Here is a 22,608-nt window from a genome sequence, read left to right on the forward strand (position 1 = left end):
CTCAGCAGCCACAGGACTGGGACCAGCTGTATCTTCATGTCTGGGCCAATGGTCCTTGACAAATATTTTGGTAAATACAACCTTGGACAAGACACATACCAAGGGATGGCATGAATTCTTTTCTTCCTGGCCTTGCTGAAGCGTCCTCTGCAGCTGCCTCAGCCTGGCCTGCAACCTTGACATCCCCCCTGCTCTCCCTACCCTTAGAGCCTCCCTCCGTGGCAGCACAGCTCCTCCGGCCGCACTCCCCTTCCCCTCCCACCCCTGGCATGTCCCTGCTGAGCTCTGCACCCCTGCTGTTACCACTGCTCCGAGACCTCCTGTGCCAGAGGCCAGGTTTGCTGCAGCAGCACAGGTGCTCCCACCCCTCAGCAGCACTGCAGGGACGAGGAGCAGCACCCCAGCCTCTGCTGCCTCTGCTGCTTCTGCAGCATGAGGGCAAATGCCCCCCCTGCCCAGCTCTACACACCAGGCAGAGCTCTCCAACACTGCCTGTCCCAGACCTGCCACAAAGCCAGAGCTGGAGTGGGCCTGCCGAAGCAGCTAGAGCCCTGAGGCATCTTAGACAGATCCCAAAATACCTCAGGAAGCAAGGAACAGCTTCCTTTCAGCCCTCTGAGCCCTCTCACACCAAATACCAGCCCCCCTTCACCTTTCAGAACCACCATGAATAGGACCCGGACACATGAAGGCAGGGATTTATTAGTCTACATTCACTTTGCCCAAGAGGTTCAGTGCCAAGGTACCACCACTCTCCTGGACTCCCTTAGGCCAGGAACACAGCAGCTTCTCCTCAGACACAGGATAGTTCCCGCAGGCCTCTCTCTTCATCAGCGGTTGCTTCTGCTTCAAGGTCTGGTTGGGAACTAAGACTAATGTTTTTTTACAAGCTCACAAGCAAGAAAGCATTGTGGCTGCTTTACAGTCCAACATGCTGCAGCAGCAGCACCCCCCTGTGGTCTGCCTCCACTCAGCCTGGACTGGAATGACAAGGAACAAAAGGCAGCAAAAAGTCAACAAGCAGCTTTGAACACGACTCAGTACTTCTTGAACTCAATTCTTTCTACTTTCACATCCTCCTCAATTAGTTGGTATACATAAGCCACAACTGTAGAAGCCTGGATATCCATCAGTACAAATGAAGGGATGTTGTTCCTGGAAAGAAAATATATTGTGTCAATCTTCCCAGTGACCTTATGCTGCCCCTATTAACATCCCTTATACTAATGTATTCTAATACACTTTGTTGCCAAGGGCTGCAGGGATGTGGGAAGCACTGCTGTTTGCAGGCACCTACAACAGCATCTCAGGCAGAGTTGTACCCCACCTAGAACAGCCCTCGAGGCTACTAAACAGCCTGTCAGGCTCAGACACTGAAGCTGACTTTGCCTCCACAAGTCTGATTTCCTACAAAATAGTAGCCTGCAGCTTCTGGGAAGACACCAGAAAGCAAAACGACTTCGAGAAGCTGCTGCAACTCACTCCTCTCCAGGCCCAGGAAGCATCCCCAGATACACCAGTGCTGGGCTGTCATGCCCAACACATGGGCTGAGTAAAACCCTGGTAACAGGGGAGCCCCACTGAGCTCCCCAGGAGGGGCAGAGCTGGCTTGCTTCTCCGCACAGCACCTCACCAGCACCCTGGCTGGACACTCACAGGTGAATGCATGCATTTCAGGTAACACCTCCAGGCTCTGCTGCACTGGGCAGCTCTGGGATCCCCTCACTCACATTTCCAGAGGGCTGTAGGCTCCTGTAGCTGATCCAGGGTTTATATAGAATTTGTTTTCATGTTCAAATGCTTCAAATCTGTGCGTGTGTCCTGAGATGAGAATGTCCACATCCAACTGCCTCTGCAGCAGTGCCAGGCTGGCCGCATCACCCCAGGGAATAACTTGATGGCCATGAATCAGCCCGATTCTGAACTGCTCAACAGTTACAACCTTCTCTTCGGGATAACTGAGGCTCTGAGAAAGAGAAAGGCACAGCCTATAAATGAGCCGCAAACCCCTCAGCTACACAGTGCGGGTTCCTATGATCCAAGACACAAACCCTCTTTTTGCTGTGTAAGTGCACAAGGTCTTTTTCAATGTACAGACCCACTGGATGCTTGAACCACGCCCCAGCAAGAGCAACTGCAGAGTGAGGAGCTGGGAATTTGCATCAGACTGGAGGCACACAGACATAAGGAGCCTCAAGGCTACCCACCAGTAAACACACACACACACAGTTCCTGCAACTACACAGCCAGCTGAGAGGCTCCAGTCACCTCACAGCAATCACAGACGGACTTGTGCCAGACTTTGTATGAATCAAGTGCCTGTATGGCCACACACACACTCAGTTCCCCTTGTTGCAAGTACAAGAAAAAGGGTCTAGAAAATAGTTTTCTTTATTCTTACACATTCCTACTTCCTATCCTAATGAATTACTGTTCAGGAACTGCTAATGCTGAAGGACTCTCCAGGTTTCACTCAGATAACCACAGCATGCAGGAAGGTGGGCTGAGGAACTAACAGCAGCCAGATCGTTACCTCAGAGTCCCCCCTAACCACGTGGATGTCCCCGGCCAGAGTCCTGAGGTAGTCATAGCTCTCCTTGGTGCAGAGGTTTCCTGTACACAAGATGTGCTGAATCTTCCCCGGAACCAGCAGCTTCTTGAACTCCAACGGCAGACCACTGCACCGGTGTGGGATGTGGAGGTCCCCTAATGCTAACACCAACTTCGAACACAGCAGGAGGAAAGAGAGAGTTTTAACCCCCGCAAAACTATACACACACACACACACACACACCCCCACCCCGCCTGCTCGGGGCTCACCATCCCGCCACGCAGACCCGGCCTCGCCGGCTCCCGGACGCGCACTGAGAGAACCAGGAAGTGACGCGCACCATGTTCTCCTCCTCCCCGAGCCAATGGCAGCACCACCAGCGCCCCACGTGACGCCGGCGCCTGCGAGCGGCCCTAACGCCCGCCCCTGGACCGGCAGGCAGCGCTGAGCATGCGCAGTGCGGGGCGGTGTTGGCGCGCGAAGTGCTGTGGAGCGTTACACACACCCCCTCCATCACCCTCCCCCCCCCCCCCCCCCCCCCCCAGCGTTTTTAATGAAATCTGTGGTATTTTTGTGGAAATATACATTCTCCTTCTATGTAAAAGTTTTCCTATAAAGTACCCACAAGTGCCCATGTGGTTAAACGTGTCCTTTTCCCTCAGAAGCTATAGGGGCCGCTGGGGGTGCAGGTGAGGGGAGATGGCGATGTGGGGAGGTGAGGGGTGAAGGGAGATGGGGGCTGTGAGGAGCCACCGAGGGTGCTCCGGCAGGGGCGAGGCCTCTCGGGCGTGAGGACAGGCCTCCCCGTGAGGCGGGCAGTGTGGGTGGGGGTCTCCGGCTCTGTGGGGAAGATGGTGGGTGGTGTGGCTCCACCCAGGCCCAGGAGATCCCACCGAACCTGGCGCCATCGTGCCTTCGGCTCACCCTCCTAACTCAGGCACCCCAGGGCACGGTGCCATCCCCCCAGAGAGACACCCGAGGGGCTCCTCCGAACCCCGCATACATGACATAAGCCGCACAGCTAAGGATTAACCTTTATTATCGGGTGAGCCAAACCATGCAGAAGCCCAAGCCGGGACCAAGCCTGTATTGTGCCAATTGCTGGAAGAGCCCAGGAAAGCCAGGCCACGGCAGAGCTCTCCATCATCCCACTGCAGCAGGAGATCCCTGCTCCTGCGTGTTCCTGGGCTGAGCCCTGGCAGGTCTTGCATCATGTTGGGCTGTCGAATGCTCCACGGGGGATGTTCGGGGTTGAAGAGGAGGTTGCTGCACCTCACAGCACAACGCAGTGCTGCTGGGCTTGCTCAAGCATGCAAGAGGGTCTTTTTCCATTCCTCTTACGGCTGCCATTCTCCCTGTTGGCTTTGTGTCAGGGTTGCAAGGGAAAATGCAGAAAGCTTTTGTTCCCCATTTCTAAAACCAGTTGAAGGCATGTGACAGGGAGCAGTAATAATTGCCATTGTCTTCCTGGCGGGCAGATGTGATGATGAGGATGCAGGCATTCCTGGCGAGGTCTTTGGTAGCAGAGAAGCGGTTGGGAATCTGGGCGGGCTTGTGCTTATCTCGCTCGGAGTTGTAATAGAGCAGATACGTCAGGGAGTGCCCCGGGCGCTGCTGGTACCAGGAGATGCCGAACTCGCTGATATTGTACTGGGGGCTCAGGGTGCAGGACAGCCGAGCGGTCTGCCCGGGCAGCACCAACACGGAGGATGGCTGGGTCAGCACAGGCTGAGCACTGGAAGCTGCATGCACCAAGAGTGCAGTTACTGATGGGCTGAGCCATGTCCCCTCCACCCCCCCCCGGACCTAAAATGCCCCTCTGCTCCTTTGAGGCAACCTCCATCCTGCTCATTACACCACACAGCCCTAGAGCAAAATGCCCTCCTCAGACTAACGCAGCCCATTCCTGCCGCCACCCCGCAGTGCCCCCCCAGACAGCATCTAGCTCAGCCACACCACCCTTACCTGTCCCCACCGACCCCACCAGGAGCAGGACTGCGATGCCCAGGGCCATGGCAGGAAGCAGAGGAAGGGAGGCTGTTTCGGAGAGGATCTGCAGTGCTACACGAACCCAGGTCACTGTGCTGCAGGGGCCAGTGAGGTGTATGTAAATGACACAGGGGGCTTGGGGACTCCAGCTCCCCGCCTTGCTCACTTTGCTGCAGCTGGGCTTCAGGGAAGGGGCTCGAAGCAGTGGGGTGAGAGCTGAGCATTGCGACCCACTGCCCACCTTCACCCCAGGCTAGGCCATTTCCTCCAGGCGCACAGATGCACACACAGTCCACCCCAGCACCCTCTGCCCCAGGCACTGGGGCATGGTGGGGAGACATCACTGACTCTCTCTCCTCTCTGATGGGGGAGCAGAGAGGTTTCCCGGCATTCTTACACTCAGACCTTTTGCCTCGGGCCCTCTGCCACCAGGTGTGCAGACCAGGAGCCTGAGCCACACCATGCCAAGGATGTCCTGTGGTAGCAGCAGGCCGGGGGCCAGCTGGCTCCATTGACACCAGAGAGAATGAAAGACAGGACATGCCAAAGCCCCTCGGCAGCTGCCTCATCGCAGAAGCAATCTAAGGAAAGTCACTGCTCCTTTCTCCATGGAGCTCCATTGCTGCGACAAGATTTTCTGCCCTGTAACACAGACTGGGAGCTGCTGACAGTGATGAGAGTGCTGCCTCTTTGCCAGGGGCTGCCTCAGAAATGGGCAAATGCGCAGGGGTGGCTTCCGAAGTCACCCGCCAGAAGACATTTCCCAAGGGAGCCAGTGCAGCAAGACACGTCTGCAGCACAGCTAGTGCCTTGTGCGGAAGGACAGCAGACCGTTACAGCAAAAGCCTGCCTGGCTCACCCAGCGTAAAGCCCCTCCTGCCTGTAACACCCATCACAGGGTGCAGAGACACCACATTACGCAGCCAGCCGCAGCCAAGGGCTGGCCTCCCCCAGCACGTCTCCGCACTCTCCAGCCACCAGCCCTTGGCAGTCCTTCACAGCAGGGCGGTGGGCGGGCGCTCTGCAGTGTCCCCTAACCAGTGGGGACCTCCTGCCCTCCACAGGCAGGCTCAGCCACCCCCCAACGCCACCACATCACCATCCAGGGACGGCCCTTTCCCTCCCTCTGCAGCACCCAGCCCTGCTCCCAACTTGTCCCCAAGCCTGCAAGTGGTTCCTGACGTGACTGGCCTGTTCATGCTCTGGGTTGGAAGGAAAATGGAGCTCTGAGACAGAGCCCCACCTCGTTAGAACACCCCAGCACTGTGTCTCTGGCACAGGCAGATGCTGAAGAGGCAGCACCACTTTCATCCAAGGATGCGACACAGCAAGCTGGACACTTGCTTTTCTGTGCCACACTGCAGTGCTCTGAACAAGGGCTGGTACACCCAACGACTCATCTATTTTTATTGTGTTCTCTATCAGTTGGTCTAACAAAGCAATTACCCACACAACCTTGCCCATTTTACTGTGACACAGCCTCCTTTGGGAACAGTGAGGGGAAAATGAGAGTGACAGGCTGTGACTGGGGCAATCAGAGCAGCTATAACACAGATGCCACGGAGCAGACTCCACACCTGCAGTGCCACGAAGAGGAAAGGTGCCAGTCAGACCTGATGGGACTGTACAGCACCTCGTGCAGCTGGGCTGCTGCACACCTGCCCACAGAACATGGAGCATATAGGTGCCACACAGCAGTCCCTGCACATGCAGTAAAGCCCAGCCGTGTCCCATCTGTGCAAACCTGCTGTATCAGACTTATTAGAACCAGCCTACAGGCAGCAATAGCTGCATGAGACCAGCTCCAAAGCCTATTCAATGCTGGGGCTTTGACTTGATGTCTTCTGGCCTTATGAAGCTTTGCCATTGCAGCACATCAGCAGCTTGTGTTTCATGCAGCCAGGACACCGAGCCCACACAGCTCCAGCTGTTGCCCACCAGCCTCCCCAGACTCTGCAAGGTGAACATGAGTCACCCTGCACATGTCCTAGGCAAGGAGTGTTGCACATACACTGTGTCACCAAGCCCCAAGCAGATCAAGTGCATGAATTAGAGACTGTGAAACAAAGACACAAGGCAGAAGGAAATCACCTCCTCATGCAAGGACGGGCATTTTGCAAAGGAAATTTGTCCACAGAGTAGCAAGCACTGAATATACAGTACATTAGTGTTGTGACTGGTTCCCACCATTCAGGTCCTCCACCTCTGCCAACCAGCCCAGGGACACAATTTAATCTGTATGTCCCAGCATCTCCACAGGAAAAGGGAATGATCTACAGGGAACGACCACTGCTGCAGGATCACTTGTCCAGCACTCTTGGGCACCAAATGGAAGATGCAGTAGGGGCATAAGCCATGCACATCACTCTGACAGCCCAAGGGTGCAGGAAAGTGCCTGGCTGTGCGAAGTGCAAGAGCAGGTACAAGCCCAGCCCCAGGCTCATCCTGTTCTGCCAGCTTTATTCCCTCCTACATGAGGTATGAGAAGTGCTCAGTGAACGGAAGGAACTCACACAAACCAGGTAGGTTTTATTCCAGATTGACACATCACTGACCAAGCACAGCTACCCCTGTCAGGCCAGGGCAAAATTTGGACCAGGACTTATTGCTCCACCATCCCACATTTGCTGCTAAGCCCTGTGGCTTCCTCCTGCTCTGCAGTGCAGGTACAGCTGCCATCCTGACAACTGCCCACAGCTCCTCCTGGGCTGCAAAACCCTACTACCTCATGCTCCAGAGTAGGACCAGAACAGGCAAGGTCCTGAGGAAGGTTTTTCTGGTGGCATCTGACCATCTCACAGAGGAGACTGGGGCTGCCCTTGCAGCAGCGCTGGGCTCAGCCAGGAGCAGGGTGGGCAGATCTGGCACCTTCACAGCCCAGACAAGCTGCAGGACAAGCATAGGGGGCAGGAAACACCACAAGACTGCAAAAAGTCTGAAACTCAGAGAAGTTGGGACCACACAGAGCAGGCAACAAGCATTTTAGCCCAGCCCCTGCTCTACCTGCTCTCACACACACACATTCCCAGCTGCAGGAGGCTCAGGAATCTGCAGGGGCCATCCCCCATTGCTGGAAAACCTGGCTGCTGAAACCACAGCAGCATCAGCTGGAAATGCAGCTTCTCCCCTGGGCTCTCCAGCAGATAACACCATCGCCATCAGGCATTTTGTCATCCCCACTGCCTGCAGGACAGCACCTGGCATGAGCAGCCCCTACATTGCAGGCTGGGGCCCTGCTGGAGGAGAGCAGCTCTGGGAAGAGACATGCTAAGCACCATGTTTGTTACAGTGAGATATAGAGAGCACTGGCTTTGACTCGGCTCCAGGGGCTGGCTGGTTATCCAGACCATTTTCATCATCACCGTGTGGCAGCCCCATGAGAGGCAGGGCGGGACATGGCACCTTCATGTACAGCGATGCCCGATGGTTAGGGAACAGGGCAGGAGAGCTCTGCCAGGGCACATCAGCATCCTTTACCTCACCTGTTTTAAAAAAAAAAAAAAGGGGGGGAGGATACCTTTAATTCCTACACAATGAATCATGGAGGAAAACCATACCAGCAAAGCTAATTTAACTGCAGAGAGAGAGGCCAGAGGCAAGGATGAGTTCCCAACCTTGCAGCTCTGGGGAATCACTGGAGGGAGCACTGCTTATCTAGACACAGCCAGAAGAGTCATGGGGCAGAAGTGACAGCTACCAGCAGAGCTACTCTGCTCTCAGCTGTGGGAAGGGTTCCCTGGCTCAAATCCTGGCCCTCAGAGAGTAGATCTCTGCAGTTGGTGGGAGGGAACGAGCAGACCCTGTCCTGGCCTTGCCCAGTTGGCCAAGAGCCTTTGCCTGACCCCAGACACTTGTGGCTGAAACAGCCGGACACACATGGTCCTAAGCCTTTGCTCCCTCTGCTATTTGAATTGGATCCCCAGCTCCAACTATTGACGTGTGTCAGCCCTGGAGATTTCTCAACCATGACAAAGTTGGTGAGAGTTCACGGCCAAAATGTCCCCTGGTGACTCAGCCACAATCTCCAGCTCTTTCCCCTTGTGACCGGGACAAGTCTGTGGAAGGGGACTGGCAAGGACCAGGACTTGCTGCTTTTTCCTACTCATGTTTGATGAAACAAAGTTGAAGGATCAAGACACATCATAAAACAGAACCATTTGCCCCAAATCAAAATGTGCAATCCTACTCCTAACTTGGAACATTCCCAGCACCAAATGTCAGCAAACGTGGCTGTAATACAACAGCTCAACGCCCTGCAATGGCCACACAAGGATCCCACCTCTCCTGCAGCCACCCACTGTGCCTCCTGCTATGTCCATGGGGCCCCTAGATTCAGGGTGACCACATTCATATCTCAGGTCTCATTCCCTGTCCGCAGCCAACTGGCAAGAAACAGTGAACCTGCAGTGCAGCATCCTGACCCTCACAGCTCACCTGAGGAGGGAGTGTCAGTGCAGGCCTGGAGGTACAAGTGCTCCTGAGCAGAGGTCACTGGAGGGACTGGCACTCACCCATAGAGAAGTAACAGAAGGTAACAAACAGGTTGCATGGGAATCCCAGATCATCCCAAAACACAGGGAAAGGAACAGCAAGCTTCCTCCCCTCTAGACTTCAACAGATTCTCTTCAAAGTGTAACTTGACAAGGAAAATACCTCTAAAGCCCACAGGCTCACGCTGGCTGTGCAGAGGCACACTGGACTTTTCACTACATCTCTCTCCCTCCAGACTGCAGCTATCTTCTGGATGAAACTGGCACCTCAATCAACCTGAGCAAAGTGGAAAACTCATGCATCTGAGTTCACCAGTAAATACCTGTGGGAAAGGGAGCACTACATCCTCAGTCATCCATAAGTCCCTTGATGAGACAGCACAGTTCAGCCTCCATGCCAAAAAGTCTGCTCTGGGGGTGGTCCCACACACCGGAAAAATCCTGTCACCTCCTAGAAACAAAGATGCAGCTTTGGAGAGGGCCTCTATTCATCAGTCACTTGGATGTGTCACAGTAGCTCTGAGGAGGCAGAAGAGCAAGAGCTGAACTTTGTGTTTGTCTGAGGTGGCTGTTCTGGGGAAGGAGGAACCTTTATCTGGGCAGAGCCACCTGCCTCAGTTACAAGTCTTGACTTCAGTTTTCAGTCAGGAAAGCAATTAATCCATTTCTCCCACTCTGCTAGCAGGAAAACTCTGAAGCCACCTACTATGAATCCTTGGTAGAGAACTTGAGGAAACACTACCCTGACCCAGCAGGTATGAGCCAGGCACCCACCTCACCTCCACAGAGCTGGGGGTGCAGGAATGACTCTCTCCCGCCACAGCTCTTGTACACCATCCGTGGGAGTATCCTCCACATTCCACCACACCCCAGGACTGGTTATGGCTGTGGGTAGCAAGCGAATTCAGGCAACAAGCAAAGGGGCAAGCAGAAGCCAGAGCTGGTTTACTTCTAGAACCACTCCTACAGTGTGTGACAGCAGGCACCTGCTGCCCTCCCACCACACACCAGGCACAGCTGCCAGCTTGGAGGGGTCCAAAGCAAAGAGGAGACATTTCCTTGGGAAAAACATGGTAGGAAGGGCAACAGGAACGATCAGGAAACCCAGAAGCGTCTCTCCCAGGCTGCAGTCTCACAGGTTGGCACAGCCTCATTCAACATGCCAAGAGGCAACTAACCAATGCAGAAGGAAAACACCCAACTCTGGAGGGGATCACTCCACAGATAGGTTGCAGAAGCTCTCAGCAAACACCCAGATGAGACTGGTGGAGGAAGGGCTTCTTGCAGAGAAGGGCTCAGCCCCTCACCAGCACCCCAGCCAGGCCCAGCTCACAGAGCAATAAGAGCTCAGAGGCACCCCTAGATGAGGGACAGACCCATTACTGGCCACAAATGCAACGCAGCCACCAGCAGTGCTCGACCACTACACCACACTGCCCAGGTGCCCACCCCCAGCTCAGCAAGAATCCTCTGCTGCTCTGCTCAGAGGTTCACACTGCCACATCCAAAGTTGCACCCTGCCAAACCATGCCGACCCAGCACCGCAGCCAGGCACAAGCAGCAGGATCCTGTTGTAAGAGGTCACTTGCGTTCCCGTGGCACAGCCTGCACTCCAGAGTGACAAGAAACTGCACCTTTCAACCCACCTGCACCAGCAGCCAGAGGAACACACACCTGAATCACTGGGGGAGTTCACCTTCCACACTATCACCACACTGGCAGCAGCCTTCTGGTGACTGCGCACTGCAGTCACCAGGAAAAGCTGTTCAAGAGATCCAGAGTCTCCACCAGTCCAGCAGCAGCATTGCAAGTGCTTAGCCAAGATGGGTTAGAAGATACCACACACACCTGCTGCAGGTGCTCCTGATAGCTCTCCTGAACAGCTTCTCCACCCAGACCAGCACACACCAACATGAGTTTAGTATTTAATCCTTAAAGGGAGCTAGTTAAAACAGCTTCATTACTGTGGTTCCTCCCCACTGGGAGCAGCTCAACATGCAAAGCACTTGGGCTTTGAGACTCTGGCATCTACTTTTTCCCTTGGCTGTCTCTCAGGAGAGCACAGGGCACCCCAGATAAGGCGAAGCACGGCTCAGGACATTATCTACCACCACGAATTTAGGTCTTGACATTTAGAAGGGACAGGACTTTCAACACCAGCCTCTACTATCTGCTACCAGCTTTTACCATCTAGACCTGGATTTCCTCCCAGATCCATGCAAGGAGCTGAGAACTTGTCCAATATTCAACAGCCAGAGGTCAGCAGTTAACAGATTAATTCTGCCATGAAAGTTCAGCAGTTAAGCATCTGAAAGTGTCATAGTTTTGCTATTGTGCCACTAAAACTCCAGCTGAAGCCTCAAAATTCTCATTCACACCAACAAAAAGAGTAGGGTCTCCTGCTGGAGGCCAGTCTGCAGGCAGCACTCATGACTGTCCTGCTACAGTGACTGTAAGAGGAAAGCAGCTCCAAACGTAACCTGACACTGGTGACCTTGAGAACATTGCATAACCCACTAAGGCCTTTAAGTGAGATCAGCCAACTGTATCCGAGTCACACAGCCAGACAGGACATCTTTTCTTCGCTCTGGGGTCAGAACAGCTCTTCAAGAAAGTATTAATGGAAAAATAGTTTGTTACTGAAAATACAGTAGGACACATCTCAGGTTACCCCTCTCCAGCCCCTCCTGTGCCTGGAGTGCAGCCAACACAATCTCAGCTCAGCTGCAGATCTGATTTTGCCAAACCACACAGGCACAGTCCTTGCTAGGCTGCACCTCCAGTGTGCAGGTAATACACAACTGTACCTTGACCTTTAAGTGGCTGATACTGTCTACATTTTGGTAGCTTAATTTTAGCTCAAGAATTAAATAAAGAATGTGCACAAGTAATAGGTCCAAATAAACTCCTTTATTTCTCTGTAATAAATACAGCACTATCTGAATTCCAAAGTCCCACAGGTATAACCATTCCTTTCCTTCCCTACTAATCCACAAGTGAATTACCACTAGAAGACTCTTATCTGGGCAATCTGCTCCCTCCAGGTCATTCCCTGTCTGTCCTTCCACTCCCCACAGGCAGCAGGGCTCCACACTAGGCTCCTCTTCCCTACAAGGGGGCAGATTCTTCACAGGAGAGAAGAAACACCTGTGGGGGAAAAAAACACAAGTTCAGCATTAGATGCACATTCCAGCAGCTCATTAATAAAAGCTTACTTACCTAAGAAGAGCAGATCAAGAGATAACTACTAACCTCTGCTTTTAACAGCTACAGCAGGAATTAGGGAATCAAGTAGGGAAAACTGCAGGCTTCCCATGGCAGCAAGAGAGAAACCTCTCAGAGGGCGCTACAGCCTCCTCACCTTCACAGAGGCAAGGTCAGAATCCTTTCTCCTACCATTCCTAGTTTCCCTCTGCATTCCAGGACACAGGGAAGGCAGAACTGCTTGCTATGTAAAGCCCTGAAGGACACTGTAACCTCAGCAGGCTGTTGGGAACAGAGCCAAGGACTCACCGTTGCTATACTTGCACTGCTTCAGAGCCTCGTTGAAGCCCTCGCACAAGGTCAGGTCTCTCTGGGTGGTAGCACATTCCAGGAACTGCTTCATCTCGTAGTGGCAGGGTCCATAGGGCGACTGCTGGTACACAGGCTGCTGCCCGGGCTCCTGCAGGCGAGGACGCGGCTGGGGAAGGAGGTCTGGGGGGCAGAGCAACCTCCTTCGGCGAACACGGCGGCGGGGACAGCCACCCCGTCACCTCGGGCGGCCCGTACCGCCGTCCTTCCCCGCGGGGGCCCCGCCGCCGCCCCCCGCCCCCAGCCCAGCCCCCCTGCTCGCACCTGGGCGGGAGCCGCCGCCTTGGCCGGTTCGGAGGAGCCGCCGCTGAACGCGCCGGTAAGGGCGCTGCCCACGACGTGTCCCACGGCGGAGCCCACGGCCACGCCGGCCGCCGTGCTCGCCATCTGCGCCATCAGCCCGGGCTGCGCCGGCTGCGCCGCCGGCACCGGGGCCGCTGGGGCCGGGCTGCGGAGAGGAGCGAGGCGGAGAGGAGCGAGTCAGAGAGGGGCGGCGGGGCCGGACCCCCCCCCCCGGGGCAGGGACCCCCCCGGTACCTGGCGGGGGCCGGTGCCGCCGCGGGCCGCGCCACGCTCCTACCGCCGCGCGCCATCGCCCCGTCACTGCCAGCACCACCCCGCGCCACGCCTTAAGAGACACCCGTCACGTGACGCAACGCGCGCATGCCCGGTCGCACGGTCGAAGCCACCCGCCCCGCCCCTCTGCGGGAAGCTGCGGGGAGGGGGGTGTGTGTGGAACCGTCTGCCGGGCGCATGCGCGGAGAAGGGCGGGACGGCTCCGGGCACCGCCCACCGGCGACGTCAGTGCCGCCGCCCGCCGCCGCCAGAGGGCGCTCCCGCCCCGCGCGGCTCGGGCCCGGTGGAGCGGATCCCGCTGGGCCGTGGACGGGCGGAGCTGCGGGGGGGTCCTGGGGGGTCCTGAGGGGATCCTGGGGGGTCCTGAGGGAGGTCTTGGTGGGTCCTGAGGGGCAGAGACGCCTCGTTTGCCTCAGCTGGGATGGCGGCGGGGTGCGAGCGGGAGGGGTCGCAGCAGAGGAGGAAGGATTCCTGCTCACGGGATGGCTTCTGCCCCCATAGCAGGCACTGACCGCAGCTCTACCCGCTGCGAAATCGGGTTTGACTTGGTGTTTCAGGTTGTCCCGCTACGCTGCAGCCCAACTGGGACAACAAACACGCTGTCAGGGGTGAACTCGCCGTGCCCAAATTCAGCCCCTGCAGCTGAAGCTACACGCTGTCCCTGGAGTCGCTGGCCCAGATGTGGCTTAGCTCGTGTTGGGGCTGCCACCACGGGGCGAGGACCGTGTCCTGCTGAGTGCTGCAGAGCCCCAGAGCCTGCCCTGAAGGCCGAAGCTCTGCACGGCCTGGGCAGGAGTGCGGAGCCACCGGCTGGGCGCAGGCAGAGCGGGGAGGCACTGCGAGCAGGCGATGAGCAGAGCTCTGCTGTGGAGGTGTCTGTCGTGACAAAGAAGAGGTGCAAGGAGGGCAATGCGGTGGCTTTGCAAATGCTCAGAGGCTGCTTCTCCCGGGTGTGGAGCAGAGCAGGAGAGAGCATGAAGGGGCTTGTTGGAAACGGGCGATGGAGACGGCCTCTTGCATGGGAGACGATGGGTGGAGGAGAGGTGGATAATGAAGGGCTGGGAGAGGGAAGATGAACAGTCCACAAATGGGGCAGACAAAAGAGAGTGCCAGGGAGGAGCGTGGGGAGGAATGATGTGGTCTAAGCCATTGGCCAGCACAACAATTTTTGCAGCAGCCCTCTGGATACAAACCAGCAGATCAAGGAACCCTCTGCAAGGTGTGGACATTGTTGGGAAGTAGGAACCCATGGAGAGATGATGGTGATGGGCCCTCAAATCACGAACAGACAGGCTGGATGACGCCAGTTTTACCTTCAAACCAATTTCCTGACAATCATCTCTTCCCTGGCACCCCAGCTGGTTTCTGGGGCCTCTGGGTGCATGTCTGCTCAGTATCTCCCTGGGATGGGCCTGGTTGCCTGCTCTGTCCTAGGCTGTTCCTTTTGCCTTGTGGTGTGAAAGACATTTCCAAAATTGAGAAGGATCCATAAATTGTCCAGGAAAAAAAAAAAATAAATAAAAAAATCCCAGCTATGTTATGTCTCCAGGGCTGCGTTCATACATTCAGCAAGTTATGAAAACCGGCTCTTTGGGCTGGTTCATTGACTGGCAGGAATTAGAGAGCTAAGTCACTGCAGGGTTGGCAATTAGCTGCTGTGTAAGTGTTTCTGTAGAATCAAATTTCCAGCATGAGGGAAAGAGAGAAGTGTTCCTAAAGGCAGCCGCCTCCTTGGCGCGGGAGCTGGGCGGTCAGGGGGAGAGCTGCAGTTCCTACACTTCTGAGGAAAGGGATCATGCCTCAAACAAACACAACTTTGGCCTCTTATTCTGAGGGGTGACGCCCCCGTGTCCTTCCCACAGTGCCAGGGAGCTTGCCGGCCCTGGGAGCTCTGCTGTGCAGTTCTGCTTTCAGCTGGAACAGCAGCATTTTATATTCGGTGTTTGCCTCTCTTGCCCACTAATAGGAGAGGGGGCCAAGTAGTTGTAAAACCAGAAGAATGTAACTGGAAAGCCCCTGTATCAGCAGCACCTGCAGTTTTTCCTTTTCCCAGCCATGCGTCCTGGGGGCATAGGATTCCCTTCCCAGTGCAGCCCCAGCCAGCCACGCCACCAGCACTTGTGGGGAAACAGAGGTTCTAAAGACAGAAAAAAAGACAGGAGGGAATAAAAGGGTGACCTCAGGGAGCCCCTCGCTGCGAAGAAGCCCCCTGAGAGAGGGGAAGCTTAGCTGTGTGCCATCAGCAGGTGAGCACTGTCAAGCCCATCAGCATGGGGGGCTGGGGCTACCACACCACAGGCTCCTCTTCCCTCCTCCGTTGTCCCCGGTCATAGGAAGAAGCTGGGCATGTGCTGGGGGGGAGGAGAAGACATGCTTGCTGGGGGCACAGGGAATGCCAGACCTCCAGCCATAAGAAACTGAGGTTCATTAATTCCACTACATGCAGAACCACTTGCTGAAGGAGCCTGGGTTTCAAGCTGAGAGTGTCCCTTTAAGCTGCGTCTGAGGGACCCTTTGATTTGGTTAATTAGACCCAAAGTTTTTCTGTGCTGTGGGAGGCCAGGTATGTGCTGAGGAGCACAGCTACCCTGGGTTTACTAATGAGATAATTTATTGTGGCTGTCTGAGAGGCTGAGTGTACACAACTCCACCCGCACACACACCACCCACTCCAAGCCCTCTGCTCCCAGCTGGAGAGCCCTCAGCACCGGGGCTGGAAGTGCTGTGTTAGGTCTCCCTGTGCAGAGCCCTGCTGAGGAGCCCTCCGCCCCTTGGGAGGCTTGTGCAGCAGGGCACTGTTTGCATCTAACTATCCCTGCAACAGTTTTCACTGCTTTCCTGGCCAAACTTCCTAATTCCCCCATTTTTCAGCCTAAATTTGAACTTTGATTCAATCAAGTAGCTTCGTTTCTGCCTCTCTCTTTTCCCCTGCTCCAGAGGATCCCTCCTTACATAGTTCAGGTGTTAGGGCTTGCCTACACTTGAATGTTAACTCTGGATTAAGGGACATATAAATCTGAAAGACAGTAACTAATTTCTGAATAGTTCTACTCAAAACCAGTAATTTCTGAATAACTTGGTGCACTGATTGGCTGGCCTGTTCATTCCCTCCTGTTAGCAGCAGGATCAGGGAAGACAAGGCTTGCAAAAAGCAGGTCTGTTTTTTCCAACTGCTTTCTCCCCGTTGCTCTAAAAGCAGATAATAATCTCCCCCTTCAGTTTGCCTCACTTAAATCCTCACGCTGTCGCAGCCGAAATGTGGCTACAAAAGGATCTAGGAATTCCCCAAGCGTTTGCATCGCAAGGGGTTATTTCACAGGTAAGGAATGCAATACCCGGCCTCCCCGGGTCTCCTGCCTGTCTCTGCCCCTCCACTGGCGACAGAGCGCGGGTCTGCCTTTACCAGGCTGCAGTTTCGCAGGGCGTTTGCTTAGGGAACGGTGCCACCCACAAGTGGCATGTTTCCCCAGAAGCCTTCTCCACGCAGCCGTGCCCCGCTGCGGCGCATCCCGGCCCTGTCCCTGCCACGGGCCACTGCCAGCCCGTAGCCATGTGGGGATGCTGACAGAGCCGCCTGCCTCCCGAGCGGCAGGTTTGCGCTTGGAGAACCCTAATTATTGCGTGCAGGGGCAGATCTGGGCAGTGCTCTGGGTGTACCTGAATTTAAGTTATGTAGGTTAACAGCAAATTGCACGGGGATGGTTGCTCGGGGATCTGGGCAAACTGTTAAAAGCAGAAGAAAGCGTCTGATGAATTAGCCAATATTTTTGTTTGTGGACAATCCCAAAAAAAGAAAAAAAAAAAAGAACCAAAACCTCCAGTTCTTACCAATGTGTTTGCTACTCAAAATTACTCCATGAATCATCTGTGACTGAATGTATTGCAGTCAGTGTGTCTGTCGTGTCCTGCTTTTATTTTCATCTCTGAGCTCTGGCTAGTCCAAATTTGGCTTGTGCAAAGTGGCTGATTTCAGTCTCCCAAGTCCATACGGAGCTTTCAGGTCAGATGTAAATATGCAAGCACTACTTTTTTATCCTATAAAGTTTTTTGCAAGCAGAAGTTGCAGCTGACAAATTAAATACAAAAATAAAAAAATCGGGCAAGTTGCTACCAATAAATGGAATTCACGGATTTTTCATGGGCAAAGAGGCACATTTCCCACAGCCCTGCCTCGCCACCATTCCCCCAAGGGATAACAAAGCAGTAGCGTCGCAGGTAGGTGATGTTTGATGGCTTCACCACAGCAGTGTGGCACACAGCGCTATCTCCCACTGGATGCCACGGGCTTTGAGCACACTCTTCCCACACAGACCTCTTGTTGTCTGCATCCTTCCTCGGCCTCTTTTTGGCCAAAACACAATGCCTGAAATGAAGTGACTGTACTGCAAGAGCCAGGCATGAGAAAAGGGAGGAATAAAAAACCACAGAGTCTTACTAGAGGAGCTGCAGATGGCTAGACGTGACTGCACGGGAAGGGAAGGCAGCACTACAGAGTGCCGTTTCAGCTTTCAAGTCTCGTGCTCCAGGATCTACATGCCATTTCTTGGATGTGGTTTGCCCCGAGGGCAATCTCAACAGCTGTGAAGTTTCAGCAGATGAACAATGTAGTTTTCAATAGATTTCACCAAGCAAACTCAATTTTAACTCATTCATGCTAGCCCACTTTTGGTCTGAAGGCTCTTCCGGACCTGAATCCATTCACATCACGAGTGTTCCCCATTTGAACCCCAGGGCCTGTCTGCTGGCGCGCTCCTGAGCTAGACTGCTCTGCTCTGGGTTTCCAGAGAGCTATTTCCCGTCAGAAGCAGCTTCTCTCAGCCATTCCCATGGGTCCTGGGAGGTATAGATACAGCTCCGCATTTACCTGTGCCACTTAAACCCACCCTGGTGACCTGTGGGTGGAGGAAGGTACCAAATGTGGAATGTGGATGCCCTCACCTCCTGGTGGAGAAAGAGGAGGTGGTAGAAAGAGAACTGTTCCAAATCTCCTCTTCCCCAGTGGCAGCTGCATCTTGGAAGTTCAATTTCCTTTGTATTCACACATCCAGACGCAGGGCTTGCAGACTCAGAGGCACGTTCTGATCCCAGCTGAAGGCTGATGCTGTTAGTTAAAACTGGAAGAAGGGCTTTTGTGTCCCAACATTCCTGTCAGACCTAGCCAAGAAACTACCCCTTCCAGAACATCTCTGGTGTATCCTCAGATCATGAGGATGACAATTACTGTCAGCTCTGTGAATTCACCTTCTAAGTACAGGACAAGATGGCAAACCTGAGCCTGGAGATTTTGGTTTGTTTTCTTCACGGCCGCAGAACACCCTGTAAGCAGTTCAGCTAAAAAGCCAGCACAGGTTTGTTTGGTGTGTGTCTGGAAGATCTGAGCAGTGAGGTGCCCTTTGCTGCCTCTCCTCTGGCTGAGATCTGCCAGGTGGTTTCAGGGAGGCCAAAGCAGCGAGCTCACACCTCTTGCAGGAGATAACAGTGCCAAGCAGGCCCTGGAGGGATCTCACACCCTGACAGGCTCTCTGCTTTACCTGCGCTGTCCCGGTCGATGGGCTTGGGGCTTAGCATTTCCTCCTCACCCAAAGGTCTGTCCAGAGGCCATTCCCTTCCACTCTTGCACAGCTGCTCCCTGGCTGGTCTGATTCCCCTCCTCTCTGTTGCAGACACATAGCAAACATCTCTGTGGTCTGTCAAGCACAGCTCCAAGGGGGGTGCTGATGGCTCCAAGGCATCTGTAGTAAAACAACACATAAGCAAACACAGAAGCAAGCATGGGGTCTGTGTGTAAGGCAGAGGCATCCATGACCCTTTAGGAGGCTGTTAGCACCAACCCATGAACAGCTACTGCTTTGAACTAGAATATTACAGTAGCTACCTGTGCCCATCTCCCCCTTCCTAAGCAAAGACACAGCCTGTACAGCAGCCGGAGAGACTTTGTGTGACTCTGCAGCCTCTACACAAACAGTTCTCAGCCACCTGTGGTTTGGGGTCCTTTGTCTCAGCTCTCCAAAACATCTCATCAGTTTTAATCACCACATTGTTCTCCCTTCTCTACTGAGGCTGTCCAGCCATCACCTTCCAACACCTCTTCTCAGCTGGAAACCAAATACTGGAGCCCATCTTCTCTTTCTTCTGTACAAGAGGCCAATGGTGCCTCCTCTTCACATGGAAGGTTAATAACCTTTGCAAAAACACAAGGAAGCCCAGTCATGCACACCGATTTGTCATGATTTCTGCTGAAATGCTCTTCTTTCAGCTGCAGCCTCCACCATAGAGTGCTGAGCTCAATGCAGACTATCCATGGGCTCCTGCATAGGAACATCCCCTTCTGTAGGAACAGCCTGCCCTTTGCAAAATCAGTGGTCTGAACAAACACCGCAGCTCTCTGCAAAGGCTGGGCACTGTGTATGCCGTGCTGGATTCACTCCCAGCCTCATGCAAGCTCTTGTGGTGCTCCTTTTAGACTGTTCCTTGGAGTCTTCAGTGTGGTCTGTGGGTGCTTCCCTGGATCTGAGGCTTCCACACTGAGTTTGGGATAATACAGTCTCAGAGTTCAGCAATTGCTGTCCCAGAGAAAGTGGAAAAACATCTTGGGACCTGAGCTCTGCTACAGTCTGGCAGCCAGTTTATTGCAGTGACATTTGTTAGTGGCAATGCAGCGCGGGTGACAGATGTGTCCTACCCCACAGCATCTAGGGTAGCATGAGCTCCGAATTGCAGGGCACTGCATCACTGCTGCATAAACTAACAGTTGTGAGAACCACTTTGCATCCCCATGGGAGCCAAGAGAGCACTCATACCAACCAAAACCCACCCCTCCGTGATCTCTCTTCCTGCTTATCTCCTCTGCACTGAGTTTGCTTACTCTCCTGTCATTCTTCCCTCCTGGGTCACATCCTTACTGCTCTCATGTGGCTTCAGTCAGTCAGAGCCCACAGCACTGCCCTGGTGCTGGGCAGACACCTCTGTATGCCTAATTCTGCTCACCCAGCACCAGCCAGCCCACCTGTGTCCCCACCATGAGCACAGCTGCCCCCCAGTCCTACCGAGATGCGGGGAGCACCATCTCCTTACTACTGCTGGCCCTGGCTTGCCACGCTGGCCTGCACATCCCGGGGATGGACACCTTCCACTCATCACGGGAAAAGCACGCCGTGGGATGATGCCAGAGCAATGTAGAGGGGCAGGAGGGTCCCGGCGGCAGCAAGGATGTGCCAAGAGGGGCTGGGGGAGTGGTGCCTGTTCCAGGGAGGTGAGTTCAGCAGTGTTTGCTGAGGAGAGGGGAGAGGGAGGGAGGTGAGGGGCTTGGCTGCTCTTAGCAGAAACGTGTGTGAAGAAAAGCCTCAACCCACACCCTGAATTCCACAGCTCGGCTCTGGGGACAGAGGGAGGGAGAAAGGACAGGACGGGACCTTTCCAACAGACCTGTGACTTGTTCATAAAAGTCTCATCTCACCAGCCCTGCCTGCCTCCTCCCCCACTGCCTCCACTGCTCACACTGGATTTTATTAATGCAGTCCCCCTTAGGCTAGAGGGAATCACATCCCAGGAGACATTCCAGTCTCAGCTCAGCTTCGAAGGGGATCAGAGGGAGCCAAGGGTGGGGGGCGTTTCACCAGGACATTTCATTTGCGGAGAGCTGGCAGGTCGAGAGCACTGCAAGACGGCACTAGCAGCCTCCTTACCAGACACTGAGCAGCCGCAGGCTGGAGTTGAGTCTCTGCTCGGCTCAGTATCTCCCAGTCATTTCTGCTCTGTCCAGGCTGTGGGCTGGAAGCTCTTAACCTGGGCTCTGCAGGGTGCTGGGTGCACAGCCGGGCACAGGGAATCTGGGAAGGGAGTCTCACCCTTTTGCTCAGGGGATGAGCACGTGCAGCTGGGCGCAGGCTGCCGCAGGGGCTCAGCCCGGGGTCAGCACCCTTCCCCAAGAACCAGCAGGGCCTCAACTGCCAGCTCCTCGCAGCCATCGCACTCTGCACCAGTCAGGGCTGACACCTCTCGCCAGGAATGGGAGCTGGCTCCCCGGCGTCTGGCTCCTCAGGTGAATTGTGGTGTGCCCTGAGCCTATGCCAGGAAAATGCCAGCAGATGAAACTTCGTCTCAGGCCAAGAGACACGAAGATGGATGTGTTTTCCTTGCCTGGCTTATCTCGCAGGCAGCGCTTCTCACTGGAGCCCGGCACTGTTTGTGTGCGCTCGGCTCCTGGCACAGGGGCAGGAGATGATTAGACAACAAACACTGTGGTGTACCTCTCCCAGGGCTGCAGCCTGCTCCTACCCCGCTGAGACCACGGCCCAGCAGGGAGTTGCTTCTTGGGGGCTGAATCCCAGGGCTGGCTGCAGCTGCACCAGGGCTGCAGGGGGAGAAGGGGGAGGAAGAGCTCCACGACCCAGCAGTGCAAGCTACTCGGGGGCCGGGCTGTGGCTGCCTTAGCTGCTCCCCCAGGCACCCGCTCCTGGACGGGACCCCTGCACAGATGCGGTGCGCCTCTGCAAGTTGAGGGGCAGGACAGTCCCACCACCAGCTCACTCCTTCCTAGGTTGGAGAAGGCAGCGGTGCCTGGCCAGCAGCCCTGCAGGGAGCCACACACCCGGCCCAGGGGCTCTGCTCCCCGTGTGCCCCTTGGATTGAGAAGGGCAGTACACCAGGCAGATCCCAACCTTGTCAGACTCTGCACCACCGGGTTCAACCCAGAGTTAAGGCCAAGGAAGGGGTTTTTTTGAAGGCAAACCCAAATAAATGCAAACTAAGTGGCAGTGGATCAAGCAAAACTTTCTGGAAATTCATAGTGAGACTGTTGCACTGGCCTAGTTAAGCTGAAGTCTGTAAAATCAAAACATTTTATTTTTTAATTTTTAAGGTGCATTGTTTGGATCCAGGACAGCCTGCATAACTCCAGCCATTTTCATTTAAAAGATTTTAAAAAGCTAAAAGAGCTTTGAAGCAGAGCATTTTGCTGACCAGCAGACATTTTTACATATTGCTTTACCTACTACTTTACCTTTCCACTTGTGAGTCCAGGCCCAAAGGCCAAATTTGCCCTAACTCCATGTCTTCCTCTTGCCCCCTCCCCATGCTCATGCTTTGGGCTGCCAGCTGAGGAGGAGAACTGGGCCTGTTCAAGAAATACTACTGATCCCTGGTGTTTACAAGGGCAGTTCACTGTGCATGACCCCAGTCTTGTTTGCACCTACCAGCACCTGTACAAACACCCACTTTGGCTGCCCAGGAGAAAACAAGGTGCCAGGGCCAAAGAAAACAGGAATCCAAAAGCAAGAGGCTGAGAAAGGAGACTTGCCTGCTGGGGATGCGTCCCCGTTTGTCACCCACTGAGCAGTGATGCTGGAGACATCGATTCATGAGGCCATCACCTACAGAGAGAAGAGGAAAGACATTAGAAGAGAGAAATCAAAGGGATTTCTCTGTCCT

General features: G+C 54.6%; 3 protein-coding genes across 3 annotated transcripts; all 3 read right to left on the reverse strand.

Annotated features, from left to right (window-relative positions):
• Positions 1 to 686: 686 nt before the first annotated feature.
• Positions 687 to 2,895, reverse strand: LOC104356136 (vacuolar protein sorting-associated protein 29). The gene is made up of 4 exons (XM_009975052.3): positions 2,821 to 2,895; positions 2,534 to 2,722; positions 1,731 to 1,966; positions 687 to 1,155 (listed from the first exon to the last, which is right to left on the reverse strand). Exons 1-4 carry the CDS (start codon positions 2,821 to 2,823, stop codon positions 1,038 to 1,040), a joined length of 546 nt encoding a protein of 181 aa, XP_009973354.3. The 5' UTR covers positions 2,824 to 2,895; the 3' UTR covers positions 687 to 1,037.
• A 678-nt stretch (positions 2,896 to 3,573) lies between these two features.
• Positions 3,574 to 4,723, reverse strand: VPREB3 (V-set pre-B cell surrogate light chain 3). The gene is made up of 2 exons (XM_033001471.2): positions 4,517 to 4,723; positions 3,574 to 4,293 (listed from the first exon to the last, which is right to left on the reverse strand). The coding sequence occupies exons 1-2, from the start codon at positions 4,563 to 4,565 to the stop codon at positions 3,965 to 3,967; spliced, it is 378 nt and encodes a 125-aa protein (XP_032857362.1). The 5' UTR covers positions 4,566 to 4,723; the 3' UTR covers positions 3,574 to 3,964.
• Positions 4,724 to 11,921: 7,198 nt separating this feature from the next.
• Positions 11,922 to 13,250, reverse strand: CHCHD10 (coiled-coil-helix-coiled-coil-helix domain containing 10). The gene is made up of 4 exons (XM_042805278.1): positions 13,141 to 13,250; positions 12,868 to 13,051; positions 12,544 to 12,694; positions 11,922 to 12,177 (listed from the first exon to the last, which is right to left on the reverse strand). Exons 1-4 carry the CDS (start codon positions 13,194 to 13,196, stop codon positions 12,158 to 12,160), a joined length of 411 nt encoding a protein of 136 aa, XP_042661212.1. The 5' UTR covers positions 13,197 to 13,250; the 3' UTR covers positions 11,922 to 12,157.
• Between the last annotated feature and the right edge of the window lie 9,358 nt (positions 13,251 to 22,608).

Source organism: Tyto alba, unplaced genomic scaffold (genome assembly GCF_018691265.1).
Source record: "Tyto alba isolate M040663 unplaced genomic scaffold, T.alba_DEE_v4.0 Super-Scaffold_44, whole genome shotgun sequence".
In the NCBI taxonomy this organism is placed as follows: Eukaryota; Metazoa; Chordata; class Aves; order Strigiformes; family Tytonidae; genus Tyto; species Tyto alba.